Raw genomic sequence first — 27,819 nt, forward strand, 5'->3', positions numbered from 1 at the left:
GGCTCCACCTGTGCCGTGGGGCCTGAATTGGTTCCTAGACCCTGGTCCCCTAGACCCTGGTTCCTCCGGGGACCTCCTGTGCTCCAGAAGACAACAGGCCCCCTGGATGGACTTGGGGGTCCAGGGGCCTCTGAACTCCAGTTCAGCAAACCTTATTTCTGACTTCCAGAGGGGTCGAAGTGTGTCCTGATTGAACACGGGGCCTCTGCGTCACCCCAGGAAGGTCACTTCCCCCTCTAAGCCTCCGTTTCCCCATCCGTCAGCATGATGCGTGTTCTGACCAGCCCACGTAAAGAGGGTGGTGGGAGGTTCAGCTGCAGGTTTGCATGAGTCCAAGTGCAGCTCAGTGCCAGGCAATGCTGGGGCCGCAGAGGCGACTGGGAACTCCCAAGGCAGCATGGGAACGGGGGCCCTCTGCTCCCCCGACACTGACACTACAGCCAATGGCACCCCCACTCCCTCCAGCTCAGTCTCACCTCCAGAAATCTCAACTTACAGCCCCTTAAGACCCCTTGAGATGAGATATTACCACACCAAAAAAGAAACTGAGGCACACACCCACAGTCCCACAGGCAGTGAGTAGACCTGCTACTCCAGGCCCTTCAAGGTGCCCAGAAAAGCCTCGCCCCCAACCCTGGGCCCCCAGAAACCCCTCCCTCTCACCTACTGAGACCTGAAATGCTCCCAAGCAGAGGCCAAGTGTTTATTTCAGGTTTGAGCTGTGGCTGAAAAGAATCCAGAAGGGACCGCAGGGCCTGGCCCGTGTCACCCAGAGACGGGGAGCTCTAGTTGGACTCCTGCTAACAGCAGGCTCGGCCACTGAGGGCTGCGCGGATCCAGAGAGAGGGGCGCCTACCGGGGCCGCCTCCCCAGTCCGAGCCCATACCTGCGTTCATTCACTTGCCTCACATTTATTGAGTGCCTACTATGTGCCAGGCAGGCCAGGCTACAAGGTACACGTGGCAGAGAGAGTCCTGCTCCTCCTGAATCTTAAAGAGAAGTGATAGAATGGGATAAAATGCATGAGTTGTGTATGTGCGTGCGCACGGGGCACGGGGAGGGGTGCTCAGGGAAGGACTCTGAGGAGATATTTAGGCTGAGATCTGAAGGATGAGAAGCAGGCAGCTTTTAAAAAGCCAGGGAGGGGCACCTGGGCGGCTCCATCGGTTGGGCATCCAACTCTTGACCTCCACTCAGGTCCTGATCTCAGAGTTCGTGAGTTCGAGCCCCACTGCACTGACAGTGTGGAGCCTGCTTGGGATTCTCTCTCTTCCTCTCTCCCTGCCCCTCCCCCACTCTCTCGTGCATGCTCTCTCTCTCTCTCTCTCTCTCTCTCAAAATAAATAAACAGTAAAACAACAACAACAACAACGACCGCCCCAGGGAGACCATTCAGGCCTATGATCACAATATTTGCTAAATGAAAGTGTGATCTACTTCCCTCTCATCCCATTCAATTTGTAAAGCTCTATCTGGGCTTGAATATAATCACTCTTGGTGTTTCCTTGACCTCTATGGACACACACACTCGTGTGCCACGGGCATGTGCCGGGTACATGCATGCCCAGTGCCAAGTGTCTTTGAAAATCATCCCCAAGGGAACTGTCAAGTTTGGTGGCAGGGTGTCAGAGCTGGTAGGGACTTGGTGAAGGTTTCCTCCAGCCCCAGCCCTGGCTCCCAGCTGGGGAGGCTGAGTCCCAAGAAAGCACCACCTCAGTCTCCACGTTCCCAGGCCAGACCTATTGCCAGGCAGTAAGGCTACTCAGGCAGGATTTTTTTGCCCTTGGGGTAAAAACATCGCGCAGGTATTTCTAGGACAAACGGCCAATGCCAGGGTTTTGTTTCTGACTTTGCTTGACTTTTGCCTGAGCTGTTCCATCCTCTTAGAATGCCCTCTCCCCACCCATCCACAGCCCGCCTGTCCATCAAGTCTTAGCTTCAGTCTTTGCCTCCTCCGCCGGGAAGCCTCCCCTCCATCCCCAACCACCCTCAGTTTCAAAGATCACAGCTTGAATTTGATTGTATTCTTAATCCATCCCCCCCAAGATGAGCGTTCCCTGCTGCCCCCACCCCATCTTTTGCTCACACATTTTCCTCCACCTGAAGTCCCTTCCTCCCTCTCTTTGCCTGACAAATGCCCAGCTGCCTGCTCCCTGCCGCTGTTGTCCCAGCTCAGCTGTGAGCTCCTGCAAAGAAGGACCTCCATGGTCTTCCCTCAGCTTCAGATGGAGCCCAGGGAGGCCCCTCAGGTCTTCTCTCTCCTTGATCTTGCCTAAGTCCTGCAGCATCTGAGGATTTCAATCTCCAGTGGCTTCCTGTTAGGTGGGGAGCACTGGGTAGCCGTCAGGACATAGATCCAAGCCCTTGCTGTGTGATCTCAGGCAAGTCCCTTCCCGTCTCTGGGCCCCAGTGTTCTCAACTGTAAAAGACATTCTCTGGGGAGAGTTCCACAGGTGGGGCCTGTCCTTACCTTGCTGAGCCCAAGGATATCCTGCAGATGACCGACCTCTGCCTCCTGACCCAGGAGTGAGAAAGTCCTTATATTCAGGAGCCTGATTAGCTGTTTGGATAATTAAGGGCTTAATAAGGCCCAGATAATTATCTAGAGGTCCAAAGAACAGAGCCCTGATGTTCACGTGATGCTTCAGTCCGTTCCAATGTAAATAGCACAGAGGAGGAGAGTGGCTGGGTAGCCTGGGTGGCTGCATGAGGGTGGGCACTGGGGAGGGGATGCGGTTGCCTTAGCAGCCCGCAGGGCTCACGCTGCCCCCTCCCCTGGATTCAGCACCTCCCACCAGGCTGGACACATAGTGGGCACTCATCTGTTTCTTTCACATTGATTGAGAACCTACTGTGTGCCAGGCCTACTAGGGGTGCTGCAGTGAACAGGGTGTTGGGGCTCCTCCTGGAGCCTACAGTGGGAGATGGGCATGTGACAAATGAATAATCATAGAGCCAGGTCATTCCTGGGGAGGTTAGGGTGGTGGAAGCCACTGAACCAGGGGGATGGGATAGGAAGGGAAGAAAGGGCCTGACATTAGAGTCAAAGATTCCTGGAGCAGAGGGTGTTGGAGCTGATGCCTGAAGGGTGAGCAAAGCCAGCTCTTCAAGGCAGTGGACAGGTGTCTCAGGCAGGTGCCGGCGATGCAAAGGCCTGGTCAGCATTGCCTGGAGCATCTGAGACTCATACAGGGCACTGGGAGCTAATGGCCCAGTGGGGTATCATCAGAGGGACCCTCCTGGAGGAAATGCCAGGAGCTGGCAAATACCAGGTGAGCTTCTCTCGAGCTCCAAACCTAGAGGACAATGAAGGCAGAGTGATCCCAGGGCCACACGCAGGCTGGCCACAGAGCTGGGGCTGGAACCCAGGCCTCGGGTGTCCAGTCTCTGGTGTGCTTACCATGAGGCCCTCAGGGGGCCTGGCTGGGGGCACCTCGAGAGCGAGAGAGAGTCGCAGGGGGCTGCTGGAGGCCTGAGGTTTTCCCCATCTACCCACAGGGAGCCCATAGGTCTGAACGTTGGAGGACGCTGCTGTGCCCAATGTGCACATGGGGCCACTGAAGCCAGAGGGGGCAAGGGCCTGCCTGAGGTCAGCAGGACTGAAGCCAGGTTGGGACAGGAGGAGAGAAGGGCCTGGGCCAGCCCAGCCAGGCTTCACCCTGATCCGAGCCCTGAGGTGGAGGAGTCAGTCTACAGATAGCATCATTTTATCCCTGCTGATCCACCCCCAACAGACAGAGGGACAGACAAGCCTCACCCGCCCTCCCCCTGCAGTGCAAATCCGCCCTGGTGTACCTCAGGTCACCTGGCTTTCCTTGCCTCCCCCTAGGGCCATCCCAGGTACTGTGGGGAGAGCGGGAAGGCTAGAGAAGCCCCCTGCCTAGTGTCAGCGATCTGGGCCCCAGCCCCAGCCACTCTCCCCACAGTGTGGCCTTGGCTGCTGTTTTATCCTCTCTATAATTGTGAGAAGAATAACAATACGCTTTCCGAGAGGGAAAAGGACCTTCATGTCATCCCCTGTCCCCCCAAGTTCAAAGTAAACTGGTCCTAACTGACTTCCAGTGGCCAGGTAGGAGGCAATCTCCCTAAAAATGAAATTATTGTAAGGAAGCAGAGAGTTTTTCCTGGGGCCCTGGGTCGCCATGTGGCTTCAGGGTTCCGTTGGGGAATACTGGTCCAGCAAGCTTGTGGCTGGACCTCTCAAAGCCGCTCTGACCCAGCTTTCATTCAGCCAATAATAAAAGCAATAAGAGGGCCGTTTACTGTGCCCGTGACCTGCGCCAGGCATCCTGCTAAGTGTTTGATCTGCACTAGAGCATTTAAACCTTAGGACCACCCTATGAGATGAGCACTTTGGCAATTTTCTCCATTTTACAGATGGAGAAACTGAGGCTCAAGGTCATACAGCAAGTGATGGCACAACCAGGAGTTAAATCTGGATCCAAGGGACTCCAGATCCCAGGCCAAGACCTTCCAAGGCACACCCAAGAAGGCTCCCGCCTGCCCGTCTGACCTCCCTTCCACACACCCCAGGATCGCCCTGCCTGGTCCCCTAACACCCGCCCACCACTGCTCCAAATTCAGCCTGCTTCCTCCAGGGAATCCTCCCAGCCCCCCTGCTCCCCCTATGTCTCTGACACAGAAGACTGGGCTGGTTCTGAAGTTCAGTGCCATCTTTCCCCTTCCTGGAGATGCTTTGGGGACACAACAAAGGTGGCTCCCCCATTTACCTATGGGGCTTGGTCTCCACGCGGCTTCTTGGGGCTGGGGGCTGGGGCAAGCCCGGACCAAGCATATGCAATGGTCAGCAGCTCACTAACCACACATTTATATGCACCTGCTGTGCTAGGCTCTGTGAGGGAAGCCACAGGCCCCAACGACAGTGGTCTGAAATTGAAGGACGTCAGAGTCACCAGGGTGGAGGGGTTTGGGTGTGGCCAGGGGAGACTGCATTTGAGCTGGTGGACAGGGGTAAACTGGTTCAGATTCAGGTGTCCCAGGGGGAGAAAGAGCAACGGCTCAGAGAGAAAGTGTGTGCAAGGTGTGTGGGGGGCGGGGGACGCGACCCGTGAAGGAGCCAGACCAGACCTGAGAGGGCGCAGGCTCGCCTTCTCTGCCCCACGTGTCAGCAGTGACTGTCCCACTGCTCTGCATGCACCCTCCCACACTCAGATTTGTTTCAGCATTTCCCCTTTAGAGTGAGTGTGCCCTCAGCTGCGGGCATGGGAGGGGCGTGCAAGAGGAAGGGGCTTCCTGCACTTACTTAGTCGTGTGGCTGCGAGACCGTCCAACTGGCCCAGAATGTGACCCCCTCTGCCACCCTGCAGCCTCAGCCTGGGACAGGCTCTCTGCAGCCCTTTCCAAACAAACCAGAGCGCTTACCTCACCCCCCACCCCACCCCTCTGGTGCATCCTATCTGAAAGCCTCTTGCCCATGCCAGGGCCCGGACTCCCTCTGTAAGCACCCACATGTGTCTGCATGCAGCCGCCACCTCCCCAGTGCTCATCCCCTCCTCTCGAAAGAGCATCTATTGTAGAACCAGGCACATCATGGGTACAAACAAAGGCCTATCTGGGTGAGGAAGCTGATTGGATAAATGGGTAGATATGTGGATGGACAGATGGATGGAAGGAAGGAAGGAAGGAAGGAAGGAAGGAAGGTTGGATCACTGGACTGGCCATTTAATAGATGGACCCTATATACCGAGCTTACAATCCTTTTCTAAGCTATTAACTTTCTCTCCTGGTTGGGTCTGTATTCTTAAAATTTTTGCCTTTGTCATATTCCAAATCACCTAGCCCTGGACTGAGCCTATTTTAAGTCCAAATAAAAGTAGGATTAATGAATGAATTCACTAAGCAAGCAAATGAAATAACAGCCGTGCTGTCCTGAGCACAATCGCGAGGTTGGATGTTAGGGTCGGGCCTTTCCTTTTCTCAGCGCTGCCCGTGCCCCTCCCTACCACCCAGGCCCTGGGGTCGCTCCAGGCCCCTCCGCCTGTCACACCGAGTCGGGATGAACCTGTAACCCTTAGAGGGTGACCTGTTAGTGTCACACTGTACCAAAGGTCTTGGTGGGAATTCAGGCCTTTTCCCGCAGAGAAATAAACAGAATGTGAATCCCGTATATCTAGGCAGGAAGGAACACTCTGTCTGGCTAAGAGCTTAGCTTATCAAGGGAAGAAAATCACATGGCTTTGGCTTGCCAGGGTTCGCGTCCCTTGGTCTTCCCTAGGCCATCTTGTCGTGCGTGAGCCGCTGAGTCTGAAGAGCTTTCAAAGGGAAAGGACTTAGACACACTTGAGGCCACAGGCCCAGGAGGAGGCAAGTCCCCTCCTTCCAACAGACCCTTACCTGTGTCCTGGTAAGCCAAAGACAGAGACGCCACCCAAGAAGACAGTGCACTCCCTGTCACCTGAGGCTTGTGACCCAAGGACACCCCAGATGGGGTGCTGGTGATGGAAGAGGGCACTGGACATCTTATTCCTGGAGTCCTGGAAGGGCCCTCTCCTAGAAGTCTGCCACCATCCCGCTCTGCGACTTGCCATGTTCCTCTCCTTGCTGGGCCTCAGTCCCTGCATCTGGCAAATGAAACCCCACGGCCTGCCTGCCTGACTCATGAGGCTCTTCTGAGGTGCTAGGAACAAGATGGGACTTGACACTGTAGAGGGGAAATGCCACCAGCTGAGGACACAGTGCTTAAAGTGCCACTATGACATTGGTAACTGCCAGCCATCTGTGCTGCTCTCCAGGGTCCCCTTTCAAAATATGAGCTTCCCGGGGCAAGGAGGTGAGGGAGTCAACAGATGCGGTCAGCAGAGATGTGGTCACACCCTCTTCTTCTGCCAGGTGGCTCTGGTGGCTCCGGGGACAAACAGGACCCAAGAACTGGACGTAGGCAACTAGCCTCAGGTTTGCACAGAGTTCACTGGGTCTGGCTGGAGGTTGCAGCGAGAAAATGTTTAATGCGAGAGGGGACAGGTCTGTACAGCCTGGAGAAATGGTCTGTGCTCACAGGGACGGAGGAGGGAGGGGGAGGAGGGGAGGGAAGGAGGGCGAGGGAGGGGGAAAGAGGGAGAGGGGAAGGGGTAGGGGAGCTCAGGTACTCAGTGGAGATTAAACAGCCTGGCTGGATCATCTGGCTTGCCGGTGATGGCTAAATGTGGCTTTGCCTCAGTTTCCCAAGTGGCTTGGGGCAAGAGAGACCTTGAAGCAGGCAGCCGGCCCACTTTCAGCTCCCCTGGTGGTCCCACCTCAGCGCTGGTATAGGAGTCCGCTGGATATCACGACGTAGCCCTGGAGGGCAAGGAAAACCATGGGCCAGGTCACAGGCCACACGAGGGCCAGTAGGACCTCCAGCCGCCCCATCAGCCTGGCTTTGAGCTCATGTTCTGCCACTCTTGCTGCAGGTATCCTGAGGGCCGTCTTTCGCCTCTTTGGGACTCAGCTTCCTGCTGTCACTTGGGAGTGGCCACTCTATAGGACTACAACGAGGATGCAGCCAGGGCACATGGGCAGAGCCCCCAGCATGGGGCTGGGGCTCAGTGCGTGCTTGTGGACGCCGTTGGGACCAGCGCTGTGTTAGGACGGGGGGTCCAAACCACTGAGCGTCTTCTCCGCGTCCGGGTCTCCCCGGGAGAGCCAGACGCCTTCCCTATATCCTCCCTCCCTGCACTGCAGAAGCGTGCCCAGGGCCTGCCGGTCATCCAGTCATTCCTTCCACAAATCTTCATTGAGCCTCTGCCGCCAACCGAGCCCTCTTCCACGTGCTGGAGACAAGCCAGACCCAGGCCCTGCCCACCTGTAGCTCATACATGGTCCGGTGCATTAGCCATTATTAAATTAAAGCCAATTAAAATTACATAAAATTTACACTTCAGCTTCTTAGTTGTACTGGCCACATTTCAAGTGTCCAACAGCCACTTGTGCCCAGGGACTGAGAGCGGCTACCGTGTTGGACAGTGCAGATTTCCATCCTCACAGAACGTGTTTTTGGACAGTGCTGGTCTAGAGACCTTTGACTTTGGACCCAGTTGGCTACATTGGTGAGCACCCCGGCGGGTGGGTCAGCCACTGACCCTACCTATCTGGGAGAGTCTCCGGGAAATTTTCACTAATAGCCCAAGTTCCAACATGTGGTAGTTGTTCCTTTTTTGGGGGGGAGTGGATCACCCAAGTGCCTTCGGACCATAGTTCTAAAGCAACATGGGCATCATCCTTGGGAAAACATCAGTGGTCCCACTCGGAAGATGTGAATAACACACACAGATGTTGGGCTTGAGGGACCTTGGCTAAGCTTTCTGTCTTTTGTACGTCTTGATGAGTGAATAGAAAGAATATTATCATTTATATCTCAGGTGACATGGCAAGAAGTTGTAAGGTCTCACCCTGGGCAGTGAAGATGGAATTTCACCCTGGGCCCACAGTTTCCCAACAGGGAAGGTGATTTTAGAAGGGTCTGGAAGCCCCTGTCCCCCATCCAGCCTATGGAGGTTTGTGTATAAAACCAGAAGAAGCCTGCGTGTGTCATCTTCCACAGACACCAAAGAGGCTGTGCCCCCAGCCCAGGGCATAGATTGTGGGATAACTGAGTCCCCTAATGTGTCCTGGCATATTTGTTGAGGACCCTTGTACCAATGTCTCTAAACATCCGAAATTTTCCGTCTCGTTACAGCCAAGGATTCATGGCATGGTCTTGACAGGAACAGAGGACATCCCAGGCCTGGCTGACCCAGAGACCCCACTGTTCGTACTAGCGGGAAAGAAGGGTGGGAGGCACCCTGCCTCGCTGAGCCCAGCCTTCCCCCGAGGGTGGAGGAAGCCCATGTGGTCACATCCAAAGGCTCTCACCTCGTAGACAAAGACCTCAGGGTCGACGTAGTGGAGGTTGACCACGTTGGGGAGGGCAATCCCCATGCCCAGGAGAGCTGCAGGAGGGGAAGGAGAAACAGGTCAGCCAGGAGGCCGCAAGGGAGCACCACCAGGAGACGGCCCCGTGCTGAAGTCCTCACGTGCCTCGTGACTGAGTCCCACAGACAGCCAGGGAGCGAGAGCCATTATTATTAGACTCATTTTACAGAAGGGACACTTGAGGCTTAGGGAGGGGAAAAAAACTTAAAAACGCCCACCCTCATAACCTCTGAGCCCTGGCTGTGGGTAGGGGGCTAGAAGGGAACCTGGAGCAGAGGAGGGTCAGCAGGGGACCGTAGGGGCCTACTGGCGTGGAGGGCAGGGCTCACCGTTGAGGTGATCCAGCAGGGGCTTCTTGAACACGGCGTCCATGAGTGGGTGCACTTGATCTGTCTACAGCCACGTAGTCGGGGAGGCCGTCGGCCCGCTCCAGTGAGGGGCCGAGAGAGATGGACAGATGGGCCACACATGAACACGACGACAGACACAGACAGGCACACAAATGGCAGAGGCACGGGTGCGGGGAGGAGGGCAGGTCATCCCAGTCCTGCCTCCAAGCAGAGCCCAGCTACTCCTGGGGTCAGGACAGCTTTCTGAGCATCTGGCCCCCAGAAACCGCTCTTGGGAGAGGAGACAGACCAGCACCTGGCTGACCCTGTGTGCCCAACAGGTGGCTGGCAGACTGCCCGATGCCAGGGGACTGGCTGCCTTATTGGTGCTGACCAATGGACAGATGGACTGATGGTGGATAGACTGATGGACCGTATAGACTGACAGGCCGGCCAGCAAAGGACGGCCTGGTGGCTAATGACCCGGCCACGGCACATGACTGAAGGAGCAGCCAACCCTGTCTAACGCTGGCTTGTCTGATTACTGACAGACTCAGTGATTCTTGGCCTGACCGGTCATCGACCACCAGGCAGTGACAGGCAGGCTAACTGACGGGCCCCACTGAAGAACCGAGGCTGACGGACCGACTGACCAGCTGACAGACAGCCTGGGCAAGACAGACTGGCCGCTGTCCCCAGGCACCCCAGGAGGAAGCTCGATCACGGTGGTTCGTACAGGTGCACTCATGTGCAAGCACACGGCTCAAGGCCTGCCCAACCCAGTGAGGGGGTCCCTGGAGACCCCAGCCCCACACTCACATCAATGAAGCCCACATTGGAAGAGGCCACGGCGAGCTGGATATCCCTGGAAGAAAAGCAGAAAGGTTAGTGCTGGGGCCTAGTCCCCCCGCCCCGCCCCCACCATGTACCACGTGCTGCATTCCAGGCTCCCCTGCCGGACACTGATGGGTGACGCTGTGACAAGGGGCTGCAGGCCCATTGCATAGAGGAACACACCGAGGCTGCTGGATCCAAGAGGCCTTCCTTACCCCAGCACAGATGTGGTCCCCCGAAGCTTCAACTTGGACACAGAGAGCTGGAGGCTCAGGTTCACAACCTGGCACGAGGGGAGAGCAAGGTCAAAGAGCACAGAGCCACGTGGGAGTCCTCAGTTGGCCACCAGCTCCCACTCCTTCCCTGACTGATTCAGGTGTTTGTGGAGCCCCCGGAGGTGCCGGGCCCTGCACACAGCCCTGGGACAAACACAGTGTGAACGAGGCAGACCAGGTCTCTGCCCTTGGGAACTCTCACAGGCCAGGGGAGGTGAACAATAACCAAAGGGCCTTGCAGAGAGTGGCAGGTGCTGTGAAGGCAGAGTGGGAGCATGGAGAGGGCTGGTGGGGCCTAGCTTTCTCAGGGTGGGTCAGAAAGCCTGCCCTGAAAAGGGCTGAAACTTTAAAAGAAAAAATTTTTTTATGTTTTTATTTATTTTTGAGACAGAAGAGACAGAGCATGAGCAGGGGAGGGGCAGAGAGAGAGGGAGACAGAATCTGAAACAGGCTCCAGGCTCTGAGCTGTCAGCACAGAGTCCGATGCGGGGCTTGAACTCACAGACCTTGAGATTACAACCTGAGCTGAAGTCGGACGCTTAACTGACTAAGCCACCCAAACGCCCCCAAAAAAGGGCTGCAACTTTTAAGCTGAGACCTGAAAGAGGAGAAGCCAGCCATGCCAAGAGCTAGGGGAAGAGTGTCCTGGGCACAGGGGACAGCACATGCAAAGGTCCTGTGGCAGGAATGTCATGGCATAGTGAAAGAACAGCAAGGAGCCCAGTGTGAACAGAGCAGAGCAAGTGAGGAAAGTGGTGCCGAAGTGGGGTCTTGGGTGTCACCACCCTCCCAGCCAGCCCCACCAGCCCACCTCACTCACCATATCAAAGGAGAAGAGGGACCGGAAAGCTGAGTTGGAAGCCACTGCCCGGACCTCCACGAAGGGCTGCAGCTGAAGCGTGGCATTGTGGGTATGGAGTGTGACCACGGGCGTGGCACCCAGCTGCACCTTGAGCGCCACAGGCATGGGCTTGGGGAACCAGTGGGCCACCTGGGGACGAGGGGAGGGAGAGAGGGAGGAGGGCACCTAGGGGCAAAGGCTGGGTGGACTCTCCACTCCTCACCCCTCCGTCTCTGCTCAGATGTGACTGGGTCTCAGGCCGGGGTCCTCAGGGACGCCCCGCCTAAAGGGGTGGTAGTCTTGTGATCTGTGCCAGGAGGGACAGGAATTCAGGGGCCGAGGGAGCTTGAGAAGGCTCCTGGACCAGGCTAGGGGTCGGGGCCTCCCCTAGGAGGTAACCCCGAGCTTGGTCTTGAAGACGAATGAGAGAAAAGGAAGCAGAAAAGGCCTTCTGGGCAGAGGGCAGTGCCCGGATGAGGGCATAGGAGGGAAAGAGCATAGGAGCTGGGGGTGCTCCTCAGATAGAGCAGGTGCAGCTACAAGGACAGACACTGAAGCCCACATGGGACACATACGAGCCAGCAGAGACCCCACAGCCAGAGACTCCCCCACTCCAGTCCCAGCTGGGCCTCAGCCCCCGAAATGACCGAAAATGTCACCAACCTCGGGGATGAGCTGGCCCAGCACAGATGTGTTGAGTAGGTTGTCACCCGACTCCTGAAATCAGCCCCCACATCACGACAGGTTTGAGGGCAGCCACTCCCCAAGCGAGACCAGCTTTTGCCTCCCTGTAACCCCCATTTAACCTTTCCAACAGCCAACCCGTGGCCCCAGATCTCGAGCTGCCCCACCCACGATTTGACCTTTGCAGGGCCTCCCCAGGCTGGGCCACCGGGCGTGCCTGTCCCACGTGCCCTGGGCAGCAGGTCCGACCCTCACCAGCTGCCCTGTGATGTCCAGGTTGAGGGCACCAGCCTTCTGCAGCAGCAGGAGGACAGAGTCAAACAGGTCCCGGGAGAGACCCACGGTTGCCATGGTTCCATCGGCACCCACGTGCAGTGGCAGCACAAAGGGGGTGGTGTCCACGGGCAGGACAATGGGCTTGCCCAGTAGGAAGAGAACGGCCTATGGGGTTGGGGGGTGGCGAAAGGGAGAAAAGCAATGGGGCCTCAGCGGGTGGTGGCTCCATCACAGAACCTGGGGCTCTGAGATGCCACCCACCCATATGCCACATGCTGTCCAGCCTCACACCTTTGCCCGCATGCCTTGCTCCCGCCTGGAAGGTCATTCCAGCTCCTCCTCCCTCCTATAGTCCAAAGATGCCAGAAGCAACAAGCCCAAGGACTCCGGGCTGACAAGGTGGCACTTACGTTGATATCCAAGGAAATGTAGTCCTTAGTGATGTTGGGCACACTGATCATAGAGTAGCGAATCTGGGACTCTGGACCCACAGGGTTGAGGCCTAAATGAAAGCGGGATGAAGAAGAAAAAATGGCATCCTTAGCCTTACCTACCAATGCCTCATCTATCCAGAAAACTCAATTATCTGACTACCCAGGCCAAGAAGCCGAGGAGGTAAGAAAAAAAAAGGTCTCTGAGTAAGTGAACTTACATCACAAAATGCACGCACCCAAGATTCAGCCGCTTACAGCCTGTGGACTCTTACTTTACACACAATTCTAACAGTTTTGGTTTCTCACTTTCCGAATCAATGGAAGACTAGAGACCCCAAGTTAGAAGGAAAGGGAAGGGTCACTCTAGGCACAGATACCCCCTGAAGAAAGCAAGAAGGGACGGCAGAAAAAGAACGGAGCTCACATGTGTCAAGGTCTGGACATTTGACTTACACTGTCCCATTCAATCTTTACCACGAGCCTGTAAGGTTAGGAGCCCGTTTTACACACACACACACACACACACACACACACACACACAGAGTTTGGTGAGCTCAGTTGTGCTCAGGACTGTATACCTGTCTGTCTCTCTCCACCTGATCACACAGCCTCCTACAGAAAGTCCAAAGGCACATGCCCCTGGGACCATGCACTGCGGGAGCAGAGCAGTGCTGCTCCCCAAGAGACCCTCAGGGAAACTTTTGTTCCAATTACAGTCCAATTGTTATAAGGCAAGTTCCCCCAAAGCTCAGAATATTGTGACTGGGAAGGTTGCAAAGGGTGAGTCACTCGTGGGAGCCACATCTCTGGACACGGCTAGGCTAGCCAGCGTGGCAGGTGAAGGCTCAACCCTGCGGTCAAGAAAACCCAGCTTTTAGCAACAGGTCCTCCAAGGCTCTGAATGACCAAAGTGTGTGTGTGTGTGTGTGTGTGTCCATCAGATTTCGGTCTGATTTTCTAATGTCTCCTCTGGATTTAATTTTGTTTCCTCAGTATTCTGGAAATTTCTTGTGCTTGTAAAAGCAATATAGTATGACTCCATTTCTACAGCTCCGTGGCCGTCAGAAGATTGGGGTGGGAGGAGGGGGGCAGCCCAGAGGAATCTGCGGGGCTGGTGAGGTGTTCTGTAGCTCAAGTTTGGAGGTGGTTACACAATTGTATGCATTTGTCAGAACTCAGAGGACTGGACACTTAAAAGAGAAAATTACTATATGTTTTCAAAATGAATAAAAACATTAAAAATGTTTAAATACTGCACTGTGGACATACAGAAGGGTTTTTTTTTTGAAAGATGGAAAAAATATAGCCCAGAATCTCAAATTTATTTTTGTCGGTATTTTCTCCTGCAGAGACTAACTCCCTGCCATCTGTCCTCCCCTCAGTAAAGCTGCACCGAAGCCGTGTGTGGCTTTGGGTCCTTCTGTAGTTTCTTTACGGGGTGGCGTTATAGCTTAGTCAAGAGCACGGCTCTCAAGGCAGGCTGCCTCAGTTTCTCCATCTGTAAAACGGAGCGAATAATACTACAGTAAATATTAGCTTTTATTATACTGTATTTTGCCAGGCATGCTGCTGGGTGATTAAATGCCCTTTTAAGCTATGCCTCGTAATGGCTCCTGTCACTCCACGCCGTAGGTGTACGTGACTCGTATAAAGAGTCCCCTAGGGTTGGACGTTTAGATTTCCTTTACCAGATTTTTTTTAATTCCTCAAAGAAAAGGGCAAGAGCTGGTCTTTGCTATGAGCCCAGCCACAAGCATCTTGATGGCGTTAACTCCACGAGGGAGAAGGGAGGGACGAATGTTTGCTGAGCCTACTGTCCACCAGGCACTTACCCTGTGCTGTCCCATAGGAGCACATGGGAGAAATAGGGATTTTGAGCCCCGTTTGTTTGGATTGAACTCGTCAGGCTCAGAGAGGTGGAGTGACTTCCTGAGACCACACAGCACTTGAGCAACAAAGCCAGGATTTAACTTCATGTCCTTTGGTTCCAGGTCCAGTTTCCTTGACGTCTCAGTGCCTCCTGTTAAGGTTAGTATGGGGGGGGGGGGCTGCAGCAATGAGGGGAAGAGGCCAAATCAAGGACTGTTCCCTGCGGGGACGGTGAGTCGGGCCATGACGTGTGGGCAGAGCAGTGGGTGGATACGTGCGGAGGAGAAAGCCAGCGTGAGCCAGCTCATGGGTCGTTCTAGCACCGTGCTGAGGATTTTAGACTCGGAGCCTCCAATTTCCCGTCTAGAAACTGGGGGGACGGAGGCCGCCTCACGGGACTGTTGTTGAACGTTTGCCCAAGAAAGCCAAAGCTACCCTGATACGAAAGTCTTCACTGAAGAACCCACCACAGATAAACATGGACCCTGTCGGCCGTCCCTCCTGACCTGACACCAGCATGCCGCCCTGCCTCCTGTCCCCGCACACCTGTCCCACGCCGCGTGACAGCTAAGAGGTAAAGCCCCGACTCCCATTGCAAGGCGTATCTGCCGACAGTCAACACCTCTGGATTTTACGAGGCAGCAATGGTGACATGGGGAAGCACTAGAATCCCGGGCAAAGTGCTCAGATAGAGGAAGGTGTGCTTCCAACAGGAGCATCTTTAAGACAGGTTTGTGGGAAAACGGAGGGAGCCCTGGATTATGCTCAGGCTCGAGAGAACATATAACCCCCAGATCAACAAAGGATGCACTTTTGACCCGACCGGGGCAGGGCAGGTGATGGCCAGAGTGGGTTTTTTTCTTTTTTAGTGTTTATTTACTTTTAAGAGAGAGAGAGAGTGGGGGAGGGGCAGAAAGAGAGAGAGACACAGAATCCGAAGCAGGCTCCAGGCTCCGAGCTGTCAGCACAGAGCCTGAGGCAGGATCGAACCCAGAGCTGTGAGATCATGACCTGAGCCAAAGTCGGACGCTTAACCGACTGAGCCGCACAGGCGCCCCACCAGGGCCAGCGTGTCATTAATGCGGATAAACAACTGCTGGAACAAAACGAGGCCTGCCTGCTTTCACAGCTTTTAGCTTTGTGTCGTAAGAGCAAGTCCTGACCCAGCCTTGTTCAGGTCACTACTGCAGCCACGCTTCCACGTGGACCATGCACTTGTGGCTCTGAGCCCTGGGAGCCCGGCCGTGGTAGCGGAGGCAGGCGTGGGGGGCAGTGGGGATGTGACCAGTGTTGGCAGATGAACACCCCAGCTCTTGTCCCTCGGGCAGGACGCAGGCACGTTGGCCTCGGCCGCCAAGAGCCCCCCCGTGGCATGAGCCCCAGTTGCCCACCATAGAGCCTCTGCTCAAGAATACACCTTCCTTCCCCTCCCACAGGCACCCCTCCCCAACCAGTACCCCTAGGACCCACCCCATTCAGGCCACATAGGCTAGCAGCTTGTCTCAGGGTCTGCTTGGGGCGGGGGGTGGTTATCCCCACAGGCCTTGCTCCTAGTATACTCCCAGTACTCCTGCATATGAAGACCCCTGGAAAAATCAGAGGCCGACAAGCCAGACGGAAGATGGAGAGGAGAGGGAGGCTCGCCTCTGGATGGGTGGATGGCGGCTGAGAAGGCAAGTGGGGGCAGGGGCACTTGGGAGCAGACGAGCTTGAGTTCACATGCTGAGTCAGAGAAGCCTGCCGGAGAAGGTGTCCAGCGGGAAATAGAATACATTAAGCCCCAAACTGCTAGTGGGGAGAGTCTGGCAAAGAACGTGGGAGATGTGGGAACAAAACCAGGGGACAATGGGGTCTCTGAGTCTCCAGGCAGGGGAGGAGGCAACTGCGGACTGAATGTACTCCCCCGCCCCCCCACACACACACGCATGTGCACACTTGTACGCACACGGCAAACATTCGAAGACATGATTCTAGAATTTGGAGATTCCCCAAGTCCATCAATAATTGTTCAGTCATCCTACGGTTGATCTCCCAGAGGTCAGCCCTGACTGGGGGGCCCTTTGAAGGGTCTTAGGGACCCCAGAAGGGGCTCAGAGGCCCCAGTTCTTACCAATTAAAGTGCCCAGGTGGACGTTGAGGCCCTGCACCAGGTTGGAGACACTCAGGCACAGCTGTGGCAAGACAGAGGCGGAGGCTGGTTAGGATGGCACTGGGGCTGGAGGGGTGAGGCGGGGAGGGTCTGGGGTGCCAGTCTGGAAGCCTCTGGCCCACCAAGGTCTGGAATCCCTTCCTTCCTCGGCCACCCAGTGGGCATCTTCCAGCACCTCTCCTGGGCACTGAGGATTCAAAGAAGTTGGGGCCCATGAGCGTCGAGGAAAGAACGGGGGTAGTGGGACACAGCAGGAGGGGACCACAGCTGGGCCCGGACAATTGGGTCAAGGAGCCTGCTGCACTGGGGCCCAGAGGCCAGCTGGGGGATGGGTGCTGCACACGGTGAGGGCAGGCAGTGGTCAGCGAGCAAGTCCAGAGTTCTGGGCACAGTGGGCAGCCCGAGAAGTGTATTAAGCCGGGGTCAGTGTGATAGAAGGTGGGGCAAGGAGAGACCACAAGGCCAAGGGTGGTCACTGCCTGGTCCAGACAGAGCTGCTGGGGCTGGGCCAGGGGAGGCCAGGTGGCAGAGGAGAGGGCCAGGTCAGGCTGTACTGCCTTCAGCCCTTGGGCCTCAGTCTTCCCATCTGCAAGATGGGAACACTGGGGCCCGCCTCTGTTGGGTGTGGGATGGCACCGAGTGGGTTGATTTGGGATTGTAGGAACCAAATCAGGAGATGGGGTGGCGTGGGAAGGGGCAGAGGTGGAGAAGCGGCCCGCCCTTGGCAGTGCGACCCTAGCCCCAGAGGCACTGTCTCTGACCAATGACAAGGGTGGAAATAGAGACAGGAATCACAGCACTCACTCTGCCAAAACTGTTCTAAGCTCTTCACAGATGTTAATGTGCTCAACTCCACCCTACCTGGCCGGAGAGGGAGGTTTACTCTCTGTGCTGCGCATGTGGAAATGGGGTCCGAGGGAGGTTCGGTGACTTGTCCGAGTGTCACAGCCGGGAAGGAGGGGACCAGGATTCAAGCCCAGGCCACACCTGGCTCCAGTGCCCATGCTCTTGTCCACCTTCCTGTTGTCTTTTTCATAAGCCCCACGGCCCCTGATAGCACTGCCTCCCGCCACCCTCCGGCATGGAACTGGGGCTGGCCCAGGAGCAGGGGCCTCCCTTCCCCACAGCCCCCAAATCCACCCTTATTTCGTCCTGTCTGTCACTGCCCCAGACCTTCCCCTCAGCCTCTTTCCTGCCCTCGTGGGAAAATTGGAGAAGTCCCATGGGCCTTCTACTTTAGAAAAAGCACTGACTGTCCCAATGCCCCCATGCCTACAATCCCCCATTCATGCACCACGCCTTCACGGGGAAGCAATGGCCTGGCCCCGGGGAGATCTGGCAGGAGGTCTATTTACCTTGTTCCGCAGGACAGCTCTGACGTGCTTCTGCACCAGGGCCAGCGGCCCCGGGGCCACGCTGAGGGAGAGTCACAGAAAACGCTCCTGAGCTCCGGGGCACCCATTCCGGCCTGTTTCTCCCGGCCCACAGTCTCAGAGACAAGGGTCTCCCCTGAGCCAGGGGGGCCAGTGAATCCCATTCCTCACTCCCATGTGCCAGACGCAGTGTTGGCACCATTGTCCCCGCAGATGAGGAAACTGGGCCTCAAAAAAGAGGTCATTGGTTTGGAGGTTCGGAAGTGGCCAAAACGTGATTATGAGGTCAGGCTCGGGGGAGACAGAGAAGACGCCGTGAAAGCCGGACTCAGCCCCGTCCTTGGCCCACTGGCTTCATGGCCACTCTGAGCCCAGGGAGCTGGGGGTGCTTCCTGCTCAGGCTCCAGGTCTCGGTGACACAGCCAGGAGAGTCCCTTCCTCATTCTGCGCCTCAGTTTCCCCTCTGAACAATGGGAGATGGGTCTAAGTTGTTTCTCAGCGGGGATCCATAGGACTATAGTTCTTCGGGGTTTTTTCCTTTAAGTTTTTATTTACATTCCAGTATAGTTAACATACAGTGTCATATTAGTTTCAGGTGTATAAGTTAGTGACTCAACACTTCCGTACATCACCCCACACTCCTCAAGGTGCACTCCTTCCTCCCCCTCACCTGTTTCCCCCCCACCCCCCCTCCCCTCTGGTAACCATCAGTGTGTTCTAGTTAAGAGTCTGTTTCTTATTTTGACTCTCTCTCTCTCTTTTTCCCTTTGCTGGTTTGTTTTGTTTGTTAAATTTCACATATGAGTAAAATCATATGGTATTTGCCTTTCTCTGACTGACTCATTTTGTTTTGCATCCATGTCATTGCAAATGGTAAGATTTCTTTCTTTTTTGGGGCGCCTGGGTGGCGCAGTCGGTTAAGCGTCCGACTTCAGCCAGGTCATGATCTCGCGGTCCGTGAGTTCGAGCCCCGCGTCGGGCTCTGGGCTGATGGCTCGGAGCCTGGAGCCTGTTTCCGATTCTGTGTCTCCCTCTCTCTCTGCCCCTCCCCTGTTCATGCTCTATCTCTCTCTGTCCCAAAAATAAATAAAAATGTTGAAAAAAAAATTAAAAAAAAAAGAGTCTATTTCTTATTTTGACTCTCTCTCTCTTTTTCCCTTTGCTGGTTTGTTTTGTTTGTTAAATTTCACATATGAGTAAAATCATATGGTATTTGTCTTTCTCTGACTCATTTTGTTTTGCATCCATGTCATTGCAAATGGTAAGATTTCTTTCTTTTTTATGGCTGAGTAAGATTCCAGTGTGTGTGTGTGTGTGTGTGTGTGTGCTACATCTTCTTTATCCATTCATAAATGTTGATCCAAGCCTCAGCCCAAGCTCACTGAACTGCACCTCAAGGGAGGTGGGAGAAGGACAGCTGTGTTTCTAATGTCTTTAACTTCTGGGCTTTCCTCTCCATGAGCAGCCCCTGCCTGTGAGGACGGCGAGGGGTCATGCATTACACGTGAGGATCATGGGACCCAAGATGGGCGGACTTATGCCCAGCCCCCTCCGGGGGGAGAAAGGCCAGTCCCAAATGCCCACCCAGCTCACATGTGAGAAGGTAGACATCATGCAGGAGGTGAGTCAGGCTACGGGGGTTTGAACGCACTCCGCCATCTGCCAGCTGTGTTACTTGGACAAGTTACTTAACTGTTCTGGGTCTCCATTTGTTCTCTCATAAAACAAGGGAATACTTACATCTTCCTGGTAGGACTACTGTGATGTCGTGAAGGGCTTAGAACCTGCACAGCACACAGCAGGTGCTCTGGAGGTGGGAGCCCCTGTCAGCTTTAGATGCAGCCCTGACTCACAGTGAGGTTGACGGGTCCCAGCCCCCTGGGCCTCAGAATCCCCATCTCTGCAGGGAGAGACCTCTGAGGTCCCTAAGAGCCACGTCAGGCCAGCATCCTCCCTGAGCAGTATGGTAATGGCTGTGCATCGTCATGTGCTGTGGGTCGGGGGGGAGCGCAGTAGAGGGGACATGACCTCGCCGTGTGGCCTTGGGCAAGTCCCTTCCCCTCCCTGAGCCTCAGTGTCCTCAGCCATAAAACAGGTGTGATACTGGGGGTCTCTTAAGCCCCTTGGGGCAATTGGTTGAAAGCTTGAGCAGGAAACTCGAGAAATGGTACCACAGGCTGGGCAGCTGGGACTCTGCAGCCCCGCCCTCACCAGGCACTCACCTGGAACTGCCATCCGACACATTGGCGTTGCTGAAGAGCGGGAAGCAGGCAGAGATGCTGACCACGGGGGTCCCGATGGAGCCCTGGGCCACATGGGCATCGGCCAGCACTACCACGGGCAGCATCAGCTCCAGGGGCTCTGGGACTCTGTGGGACACCATTCCTGAGCCCCAGCGGCACCACCCAGTGGAGCCTACCCTACAAACCCCCCCACCCACGGCCCGAGCCTGCCCTCCACTTGACGCAGGCAGGTGTGAGATGGCCCCGCCTGGGGCAGGCTCAGAGCCCTCCACACTCCACTCAAGGTCACGGCCATTGCAGCAGATGGGCTTGAACTCTGGTTCCCCATACCCTCTCACTGCGAGACCCTGGGCCAGTCACTCCCCATACTGAGCCCCAGTTTCCTCTTCTGTGAAATGGACATAAGCGTGACGGTGCCTATCTCTCAGGGCTGTGCTGAGCTTTCTAAGAGGTGGCCACGTGAAAACACCCTGCGTGGAGCCTGGCCCACAGCAAGCACTCATACGGTGTTCGTGTCAGCGCAGAGGGGTTGAAATAAGAGATCCCTCTGGATGCCCACGCTGATGGTTTGGAAATCAAACACACATAAAGTGCCTGGGACACGGGGATAATTCTGATAGCTACATCTACTGAGCACCTGTAGGAGGTGTGATTTTAATTACGGCAACAGATCCGTTCACTGTGTCCCTCACAGCCACGCTGCAGAGTTTCATCCCACTTCACAGAGGAGGAAACTGAGGGCTGCAGGAGTGAAATGGCTTCCTCGGGGACACAGCTGTTGAGCAGGGTCCAGGTTCTCAGAAATTCTCTCATCGTCTCGCTCCCCAATTGGAGGGTGGGAAGGAGCACTGGACAGGAAGTGGAAGGCTTGGGTGCAGGTCTGGGACTTGCTAACTCCCCTCCCCTCACTCTGCCCCTTGGAGCTTCCCTGAAAATCCTGCTGCCCCGCCCCCCCGCCCCCAGGGAGATTCGCTCACCGAAAGACCTTGAAAGTAAAATTGGCTGCTACCAACAATCGCACCCCGAAGTCGGCAACGAATTTCAGGTGGAAGTGAGGCACACGGATGTTCAAGGTCTGGATCCTGTAGGGTGGGAGTGGAGGTGATGGGGTGGCCTCATTAAACTTCGGAATCACCTCTGGGGTGGGTGTTCTGAGCCACGCTGCTGATGTTATAAAGAAGGACTTTCGGACTGTGGGAACCATGGCATGAGGAAGAGGTAGTGAGTTCTCCACCCTAGGGGGCATGCAAGTCGCTATTGGACAACCAGCTGGTGGGGAAAGGATGCAGAGAGGATTCCCAGCCTTGGGCAAGAAGTGAGCGGGATGATTGTTCGGGTCTTGGAGAGATTTAGTTTCTGACAGAAGTGGGGAAATCTTGGAAGGTGGGCTCCAGAAGGCAGAAACTCCCCTCCATGGCATTCTAGTCAACAGCTTTGGCTTGTAGCCCTCCAGGGATGGGAAACTCATTCCCTTCAAAGCTGTCTATTCTGATCACTAAGCACTTTTTTTTTTTTTTTTTTTTTTTTTGAGAGAGAGAGAGCAAGGGGTCAGGGCCAGAGAGAGGGAGAGAGAGAATCCCAAGCAGCCTCCACACCCAGTGCAGAGCCTGGGACTTGATCCAGGGACTTGATCTCACAACCGTGAGGTCATGATCTGAGCCGAAATCAAGAGTCAGACGCTTAACCGACTGAGCCACCCACGTGCCCCCTCTAAGTACTTTCTGGCTATCTTTTCCTTTTTTTCCTAAATGAGTCATGTTTTCCCTTGCACAGTTGGAGGTGGGAATTCAGACAATACAAAATGACATAAATTTTAAAAGTCACATCAAAACTCTACCCTCAAACAGTCTCACTGTTAGCACTTAGCTGACATCTTTCTGTGACTCTCTTTGGGACACAGGCTGACCTAGAACCTGCTTCTTTTCACTTGACCCCCGCCTTGGCTGGCTTCCCACTCCTACAAACAAGGACACGTGTGGCCAACTATAAAACATTAAGGAATCCCTGACTCTTGGGTATTTATGTCATTCTCAGTTCTCCACTGTAAGCCAAGAGCAGTGCCCCAGGCCTACCCTAAGAGTCTCAAACTGGGGGCCTCCACACCAGCTGTTTTAAGTGTTTTTTGGTAAGTTGCCATCATTCAAAATCGATAGATTTTTTTATCAATTTTTTTTTAATGTTTATTCTTGAGAGAGAGCAAGAGACAGAGCATGAGCAGGGGAGGGGCAGAGAGAAAGAGGGAGACACAGAATCTGAAGCTGGCTCCAGGCTCTGAGCTGTCAGCACAGAGCCGGATGCGGGGCTCAAATTCACAGACTGTGAGATCATGACCTGAGCTGAAGTCAGATGCTTAACCCACTGAGCCACACAGGCACCTCCAAAATTGATAGATTTTATATATATATATATATATATATATATATATATATATATGACTTCTCTTGGGTATCCAGAGATCTGGTAATAGTCAATCTGTTCCCACATGGATGGGGACAATTGGCCCAGCCCCTGGGGGTGTCTGAGCTTGAGATGGCCCCCATCCACCTCTGCCTTTGAGTCTCTATTCATTACAGGGCGTGTGGGGGTACTTAGGCTCAGACTTGTGTCTCAACTCAGTGTCTCGCTTTTGGAGGAAGTAGCCAAGGGTCTTGCCAGCCCTGGGGACCCAGGAGCTACAGTCTTGGCTCCTAGGGGCAGAAATCTGCTAATTTAGAGGCCCCAGGACCACCCCCACCCCCATGTCTCCACCTTGGTCCCAGCTCCTCAATCATCTTGTGACCACTCACCTGAAGGGTGGGCGTACCTGATGGGGGAAGCCCCCCTCGAGCTGGTAGGGAGCACTCCCCAATATGTGGGGCACTCATCTAGTGGACTAAAGCATTTTTCCCAGGAGGTGGGAGCACTCACCTTGTGGGCTGATGCACCTCTCCATTCCAGTCCAGGAAATACGGGACTGTGACGTTCAGGGCCTGCTGGAGCGGGGCTTTTCCAATTTCAGACACTGCAGGGCCAGAGCAGGTGAGGTCAGACTGTCCTCGGGAGCTGCTGAGCAAGACCGCACCACCCACCACCGCCTGCCCCACATCTTGGGCAGAGGGGACTTGGAGACTGGAAGGGTGTTACACTTGCTCACAGGCAGGGAGGGGGTGGGGGATGCAGTTGGGTCCCCATGAGTGTTACTCACACCAGGCCCTGCAAGGCATGCCTTTCCCCTTCTTCCTTCTGCTTTTCGAAATCTTTTTTTTTTTTAATGTTTATTTAGTTTTGAGAGACAGAGACAGAGAGCGGGGGAGGGGCAGAGAGAGAGAGGGAGACACAGAATCCGAAGCAGGCTCCAGGCTCTGAGCTGTCAGCACAGAGCCCGACGCGGGGCTCGAACTCACGGACCGCGAGATCATGACCTGAGCTGAAGTCGGACGCCCAACTGACTGAGCCACCCGGGTGCCCCCTGCCTTTCTAAATCTTGTCTGCCCCACTCCTCATAAACAAGAACATCCTTTGCCCTTCTGCAAGACTCTGATCAAATCCCATCTCTTCTGGAGCCTTCCCCCAAGTCCCCAAGCAGAAGGAACATTTCCCAGTAGAGTGGGACAGAGAGTGGGGGTGCTGTCCTTGGGGGGCCAGAGGCTGAGGATTCTGGATTCCCTCAGATTCTGGGTACAAATCCCAGCTCTGCTACTCACCACCACTGTGGCTGCTCTGTGCCTCAGTTTCCCTGTCTGTAAATTTGCAATGATTATAAAGGTACCTGTCACACAGCGTCCTTGTAAAGCCTCAATGCACAGTAAATGTTAGCTTTCACTGCTATTTATTTGTATAATAATAATGACTGTCACTTCTCTAGCACCTCTTTTGTGCCCAGCACTGTTCTGAGGGCTTTGCCTCTCCTCACAGTTCTATGACGTAGGTACTACCTTGTGCCCGGTTTACTGAGAGTGAGGACATCTGGCAAGGGGATGCTGGATCAGCAGAGGCGTCTGGCCTCCAAGTCCTTGAGCTTCCTCATGCACCTGTGCGGCCAGGCGAGGGAGGTGCTCATTAAACCATCCAACATGAGTGGGATGAAAATGAGAGGTAATGGTGCTGGAAGGGAACACCAGATGAAGAGTCCAGAGGCCTGGACTTCACTCAGACTCACTGTGGGAACCAGGAAACCACTGCGCCCCTCTGGGCCTTGGTTTCCTTAGACCTGGAGCAGAAGGCCAGCGGCCTCTATGTTCTCGATACTCCTCTCCAGCCTGACCTTCTGTGGCTGAGCCAAGACTCACCCCCAGGCCCCTAGACTCCACCTACAGTGCTCGCCTGACACAGGTTTGCAAGATGGGATTGGAAAGACACTGTTAAGAAGCCACCCAGCGCCACCTTAGAAAGAGGTGTGTGCGGTCTGAGCCTCCTGCTGGATTTCCACCAAGAGCACACACGCAGGTGCACCTGGGATGGCTCTCGGGGACAAAGGAGGCTCACACAGGACAGGCAGAGCGATGACGGCCAGCGGAAGGCAGCAGGCCTCATGTCCCTGCCTGTAGTTTCCACGCACGTCTCCATGCCCCAGTGACAGACTAACACGGGTCACTGACCCCTTTCACTGCCTGCCTATCTGCCCGGATACAAGGTCCCGGAAGGCTGTGTGTGTGCCAGGGGCGCTGCTGCCTCCGTGCTTCATGGCCTGGGCCACTGAAAGTCCCTTCTATTGTCTGACCTGAGTGCCTCATGCTGTAATCTGAATTTGGTCTAGACTTGGGAGAAATGGCTTCTGATTTCTCACCCCTGACCCAGCTCTGGTGGGATCCCGGGGGCAACTGGGAGGTAGCTTTTGTCCCTCCCTGGGCCTATGTCTTCTCATTGTGCCCTCCTCGGGGGATGAAGCAGGTCTTCGAAGGACGGCCAGAGTCGTAGGATAGAGACCTTTCCCGAGAGGGGCCCAGAGCAGCGCTGGTCTTCTTCCTGTGAACCCCACAGAGCTCCAGCTCCAGTTCTGTGCCAGACGTGCCTTCCCCCAGCACACGTGTGTGCACCTACAGCCCACCCTGCATGCACGCATGTACATGTGCAGGCCTGGCAGCCACACCTGTATGCTCACACCCAGGCACGTGCGTGGCGCTTGCACGCGTACAAGTCAGTACACGTGCTGACACTCAGGCGCACACATGGGCACATGCATCTCCATGAACTCTCAGGCTTGCACGCAGACACGCACGAGCAAAAGCAGACACCCACACCAACCCTTGCCCACCTCGCGGGGCTACACGAGTACAGCCGTGCGTGCGCACACGCGTGGCAGACAGGACATATACCCCCGCTCGGGCATTTACTTAATAAGCGTTTGCCGAGCCGCACTTCGTCAGCCATTATCTGGGGGCCAGGGACACAGCGACCCAGGAGATAAAACCCAGGTCCCCGTGCGGCTTTTGAGTTCACAGATCCGCAGGCACGCTTGGGACCGTGCCCATGCTCGTGGCCTGTCACACGGGGTAGCCCGGCAGCACGCCTCTTACCGTAGCTCAGCACGGCCCTGTTGAGTCTGACCACGGTGCCCAGCATGGAGGCGCTGACCACAGGCAGCAGCAGGGACAGCAGCAGGCCCACCCTGCATGCCGGAGCCATGGCTGTCCTGGCCACTGCCTCCCCGAGATCTGTGGGCTGGGGCGGGGACGAGCATCAGAAAGCTTGCCCAGAATGCATCCCCACCCCACTGGCCATTTGAACCCCAACCCAGCCCGGAGGTCACAAGCCCTGGGTGGTGATCGCAGCCCTACCCGAGACCCTCACACGTCTGTTTTGCATCTCTGCATTGGGAGGTATCACCTTCCCAGCCTGCTTCCTCAGGAGCCACAGGGAGATCTGGACTGGAAGCGGGCCCCAAGGCCCAGAGAAGACATGGCTTTGCCTAAGGCCACACAGCAAACTAGGGCCGGCGGTAGGACCCACGCCATGCCAGAGGAGGTGGAGGAGATTCCTGGTTAGGGAGACTGAGAGCAGCCTCCCGCCCCAAGGAGAGAGCCCGGGCCCACCACCCCCAAGCCCAGGGCTGTTCTTCCTGATGCCAGGAGTCCAGCCCAGTGTGACAGCCCATCCTAGTGTCCAGCTATTCGAACCCAGCCAGGGGAAGATGCAGGGTGGCTCCTGTCCTCACCTTATCCTGTACCAGCTGAGGACTGTCCTAAATGCAGGCCTCTAGCATGGCCCCCAAACCCCTCCAGACCCAGCCCAGCCAAGCGGATGGATCTGTGTCTGACTTAGGAATGAGGGGCTGCTGCTGAGATGGGCTAATGGAGGCCCAGCGAGGTGGCACTTGCCCAAAGTCCCACCATAAGACCGGGGATGGACCCTTCTGTGGAAGGCGCTTGGAAGTCGTATTCCCGTTAAACAGATGGGGAAGTCGAGGCTCCTCCCCGGAGGGGTGCCAGCCCCATTCCCATTCCTACCTCAGGTGGTTTTCTGGGACGGGTGGATTCTCAGCCCCTAGCAGGTGTGGAAGCTGTTTTATGAGGCTCCCAGGTGTGTGGGGCCCACTGCAAAGGGACCCAGGGAGGGGCAGGTTTGCTTGTGGTTGCGAGTGTTTTCCCTGCAAACACGGCCTGTGCCAAAGTGTTTCATCCTATACGTGGTAGGGCGGCCACGTAACCGGGCTGCTGCCGAGCGCCGCAGGACCCTGGGGATGGGCCACCCTGGGGCCTCCTAGGCCAGGACATCTCTGGAAAGAGGACCACTCTTTGCAGGGCCCCCTCAGCACTCCAGCCAGGCCTGGCCAGGGCCAAAGTCAGGGACACGACTCACCGACCTCTCAGGCCTGGTGGCTCTAAACTCTCTCAGAAACGTGGCCCTTTAGGGAGGAGCAGGAGGCTACCTGATCCCTGACCCCAGTCACTGACTGAGCCCTGCTCCTGGCCACACCCTGAACCCTAACTCAAAGGGCAACGGATGAGAGGGAGTCCCTGCTACCTAACACCTCAGGCTCTCTCCGAACGCATATTTCACGCGCCATGGGTGTGGCCCGTCATCTCTTTCCACATTACAAACTCCAGGCCCCACCTGGGCCATCTGGGGCCCGAGGAGCTGTGTGTATACGTGAAGAAGTTTATATATATGTGTGTATGAGGGCTGTGTGTGTAGTATGTGGTTGTGTGCGTGTAGTCACACAGACACATGTGCATTAGGTAATAATCACTAGCACCAGAGGAAAGTGTGTGTGTTGCAAGCTTGTGTGTGTGTGTGTGTGTGTGTGTGTGTGTGTGTGTATGGGTGAGTAGTTGACTGTTTCCTGGCATTGGGAGGGTGTATACGTGTTTGTGCGTGTACACACACATACGCACGGGAGGTGACAGCACAACCGCAGGGCGCCCCTATGTTCCTCTGTGTGGCTTAGCTGGAGTGTAGGCACAGGGGGACTTGGAGCCTTCCCCCACTCCAGAGCCCTTCATGGCTCCTGCTGACTCCGCACCAGCCCAAATACCAGGCCCAAGCCCACCCTGTGCTGGATCCCCACGAGTGCCCCCAGAACTGACAGGGACCACGGACATCAGCAAGCCCTCCCCTGAAAGGACGGAGCTCCCCTGCCCTATTCTTATGCCAACCACAAGCTCCCTAACATCTGACTCCTGG

General features: G+C 55.6%; 1 protein-coding gene across 1 annotated transcript; it reads right to left on the minus strand.

Moving 5' to 3' along the window:
• Positions 1-6,957: 6,957 nt before the first annotated feature.
• On the minus strand, positions 6,958-25,846 carry BPIFB2 (BPI fold containing family B member 2). The gene is made up of 15 exons (XM_043553263.1): positions 25,713-25,846; positions 23,125-23,218; positions 21,195-21,299; positions 20,197-20,343; positions 17,957-18,017; positions 16,563-16,623; positions 12,560-12,651; positions 12,129-12,314; positions 11,853-11,906; positions 11,169-11,339; positions 10,289-10,356; positions 10,059-10,104; positions 9,240-9,303; positions 8,851-8,927; positions 6,958-7,296 (listed from the first exon to the last, which is right to left on the minus strand). The coding sequence occupies exons 1-15, from the start codon at positions 25,819-25,821 to the stop codon at positions 7,255-7,257; spliced, it is 1,377 nt and encodes a 458-aa protein (XP_043409198.1). The 5' UTR covers positions 25,822-25,846; the 3' UTR covers positions 6,958-7,254.
• Between the last annotated feature and the right edge of the window lie 1,973 nt (positions 25,847-27,819).

The sequence above is a fragment of the Prionailurus bengalensis genome, chromosome A3 (genome assembly GCF_016509475.1).
Source record: "Prionailurus bengalensis isolate Pbe53 chromosome A3, Fcat_Pben_1.1_paternal_pri, whole genome shotgun sequence".
NCBI lineage: Eukaryota > Metazoa > Chordata > Mammalia > Carnivora > Felidae > Prionailurus > Prionailurus bengalensis.

What these genes read in the sequence shown, in the direction of transcription:
- BPIFB2 (XM_043553263.1), bottom strand. Translation starts at nt 25,821, where the DNA reads ATGGCTCCGGCATGCAGGGTGGGCCTGCTGCTGTCCCTGCTGCTGCCT. An exon ending in TGGGCCAGCTCATCCCCGAG is followed by an intron (nt 11,340 to 11,852) that starts GTTGGTGACATT and finishes CCTCGTCCCCAG; the next exon opens with GTGGCCCACTGGTTCCCCAA. An exon ending in CCTGCTGGATCACCTCAACG is followed by an intron (nt 8,928 to 9,239) that starts GTGAGCCCTGCC and finishes CCCCTCCTGCAG; the next exon opens with CTCTCCTGGGCATGGGGATT.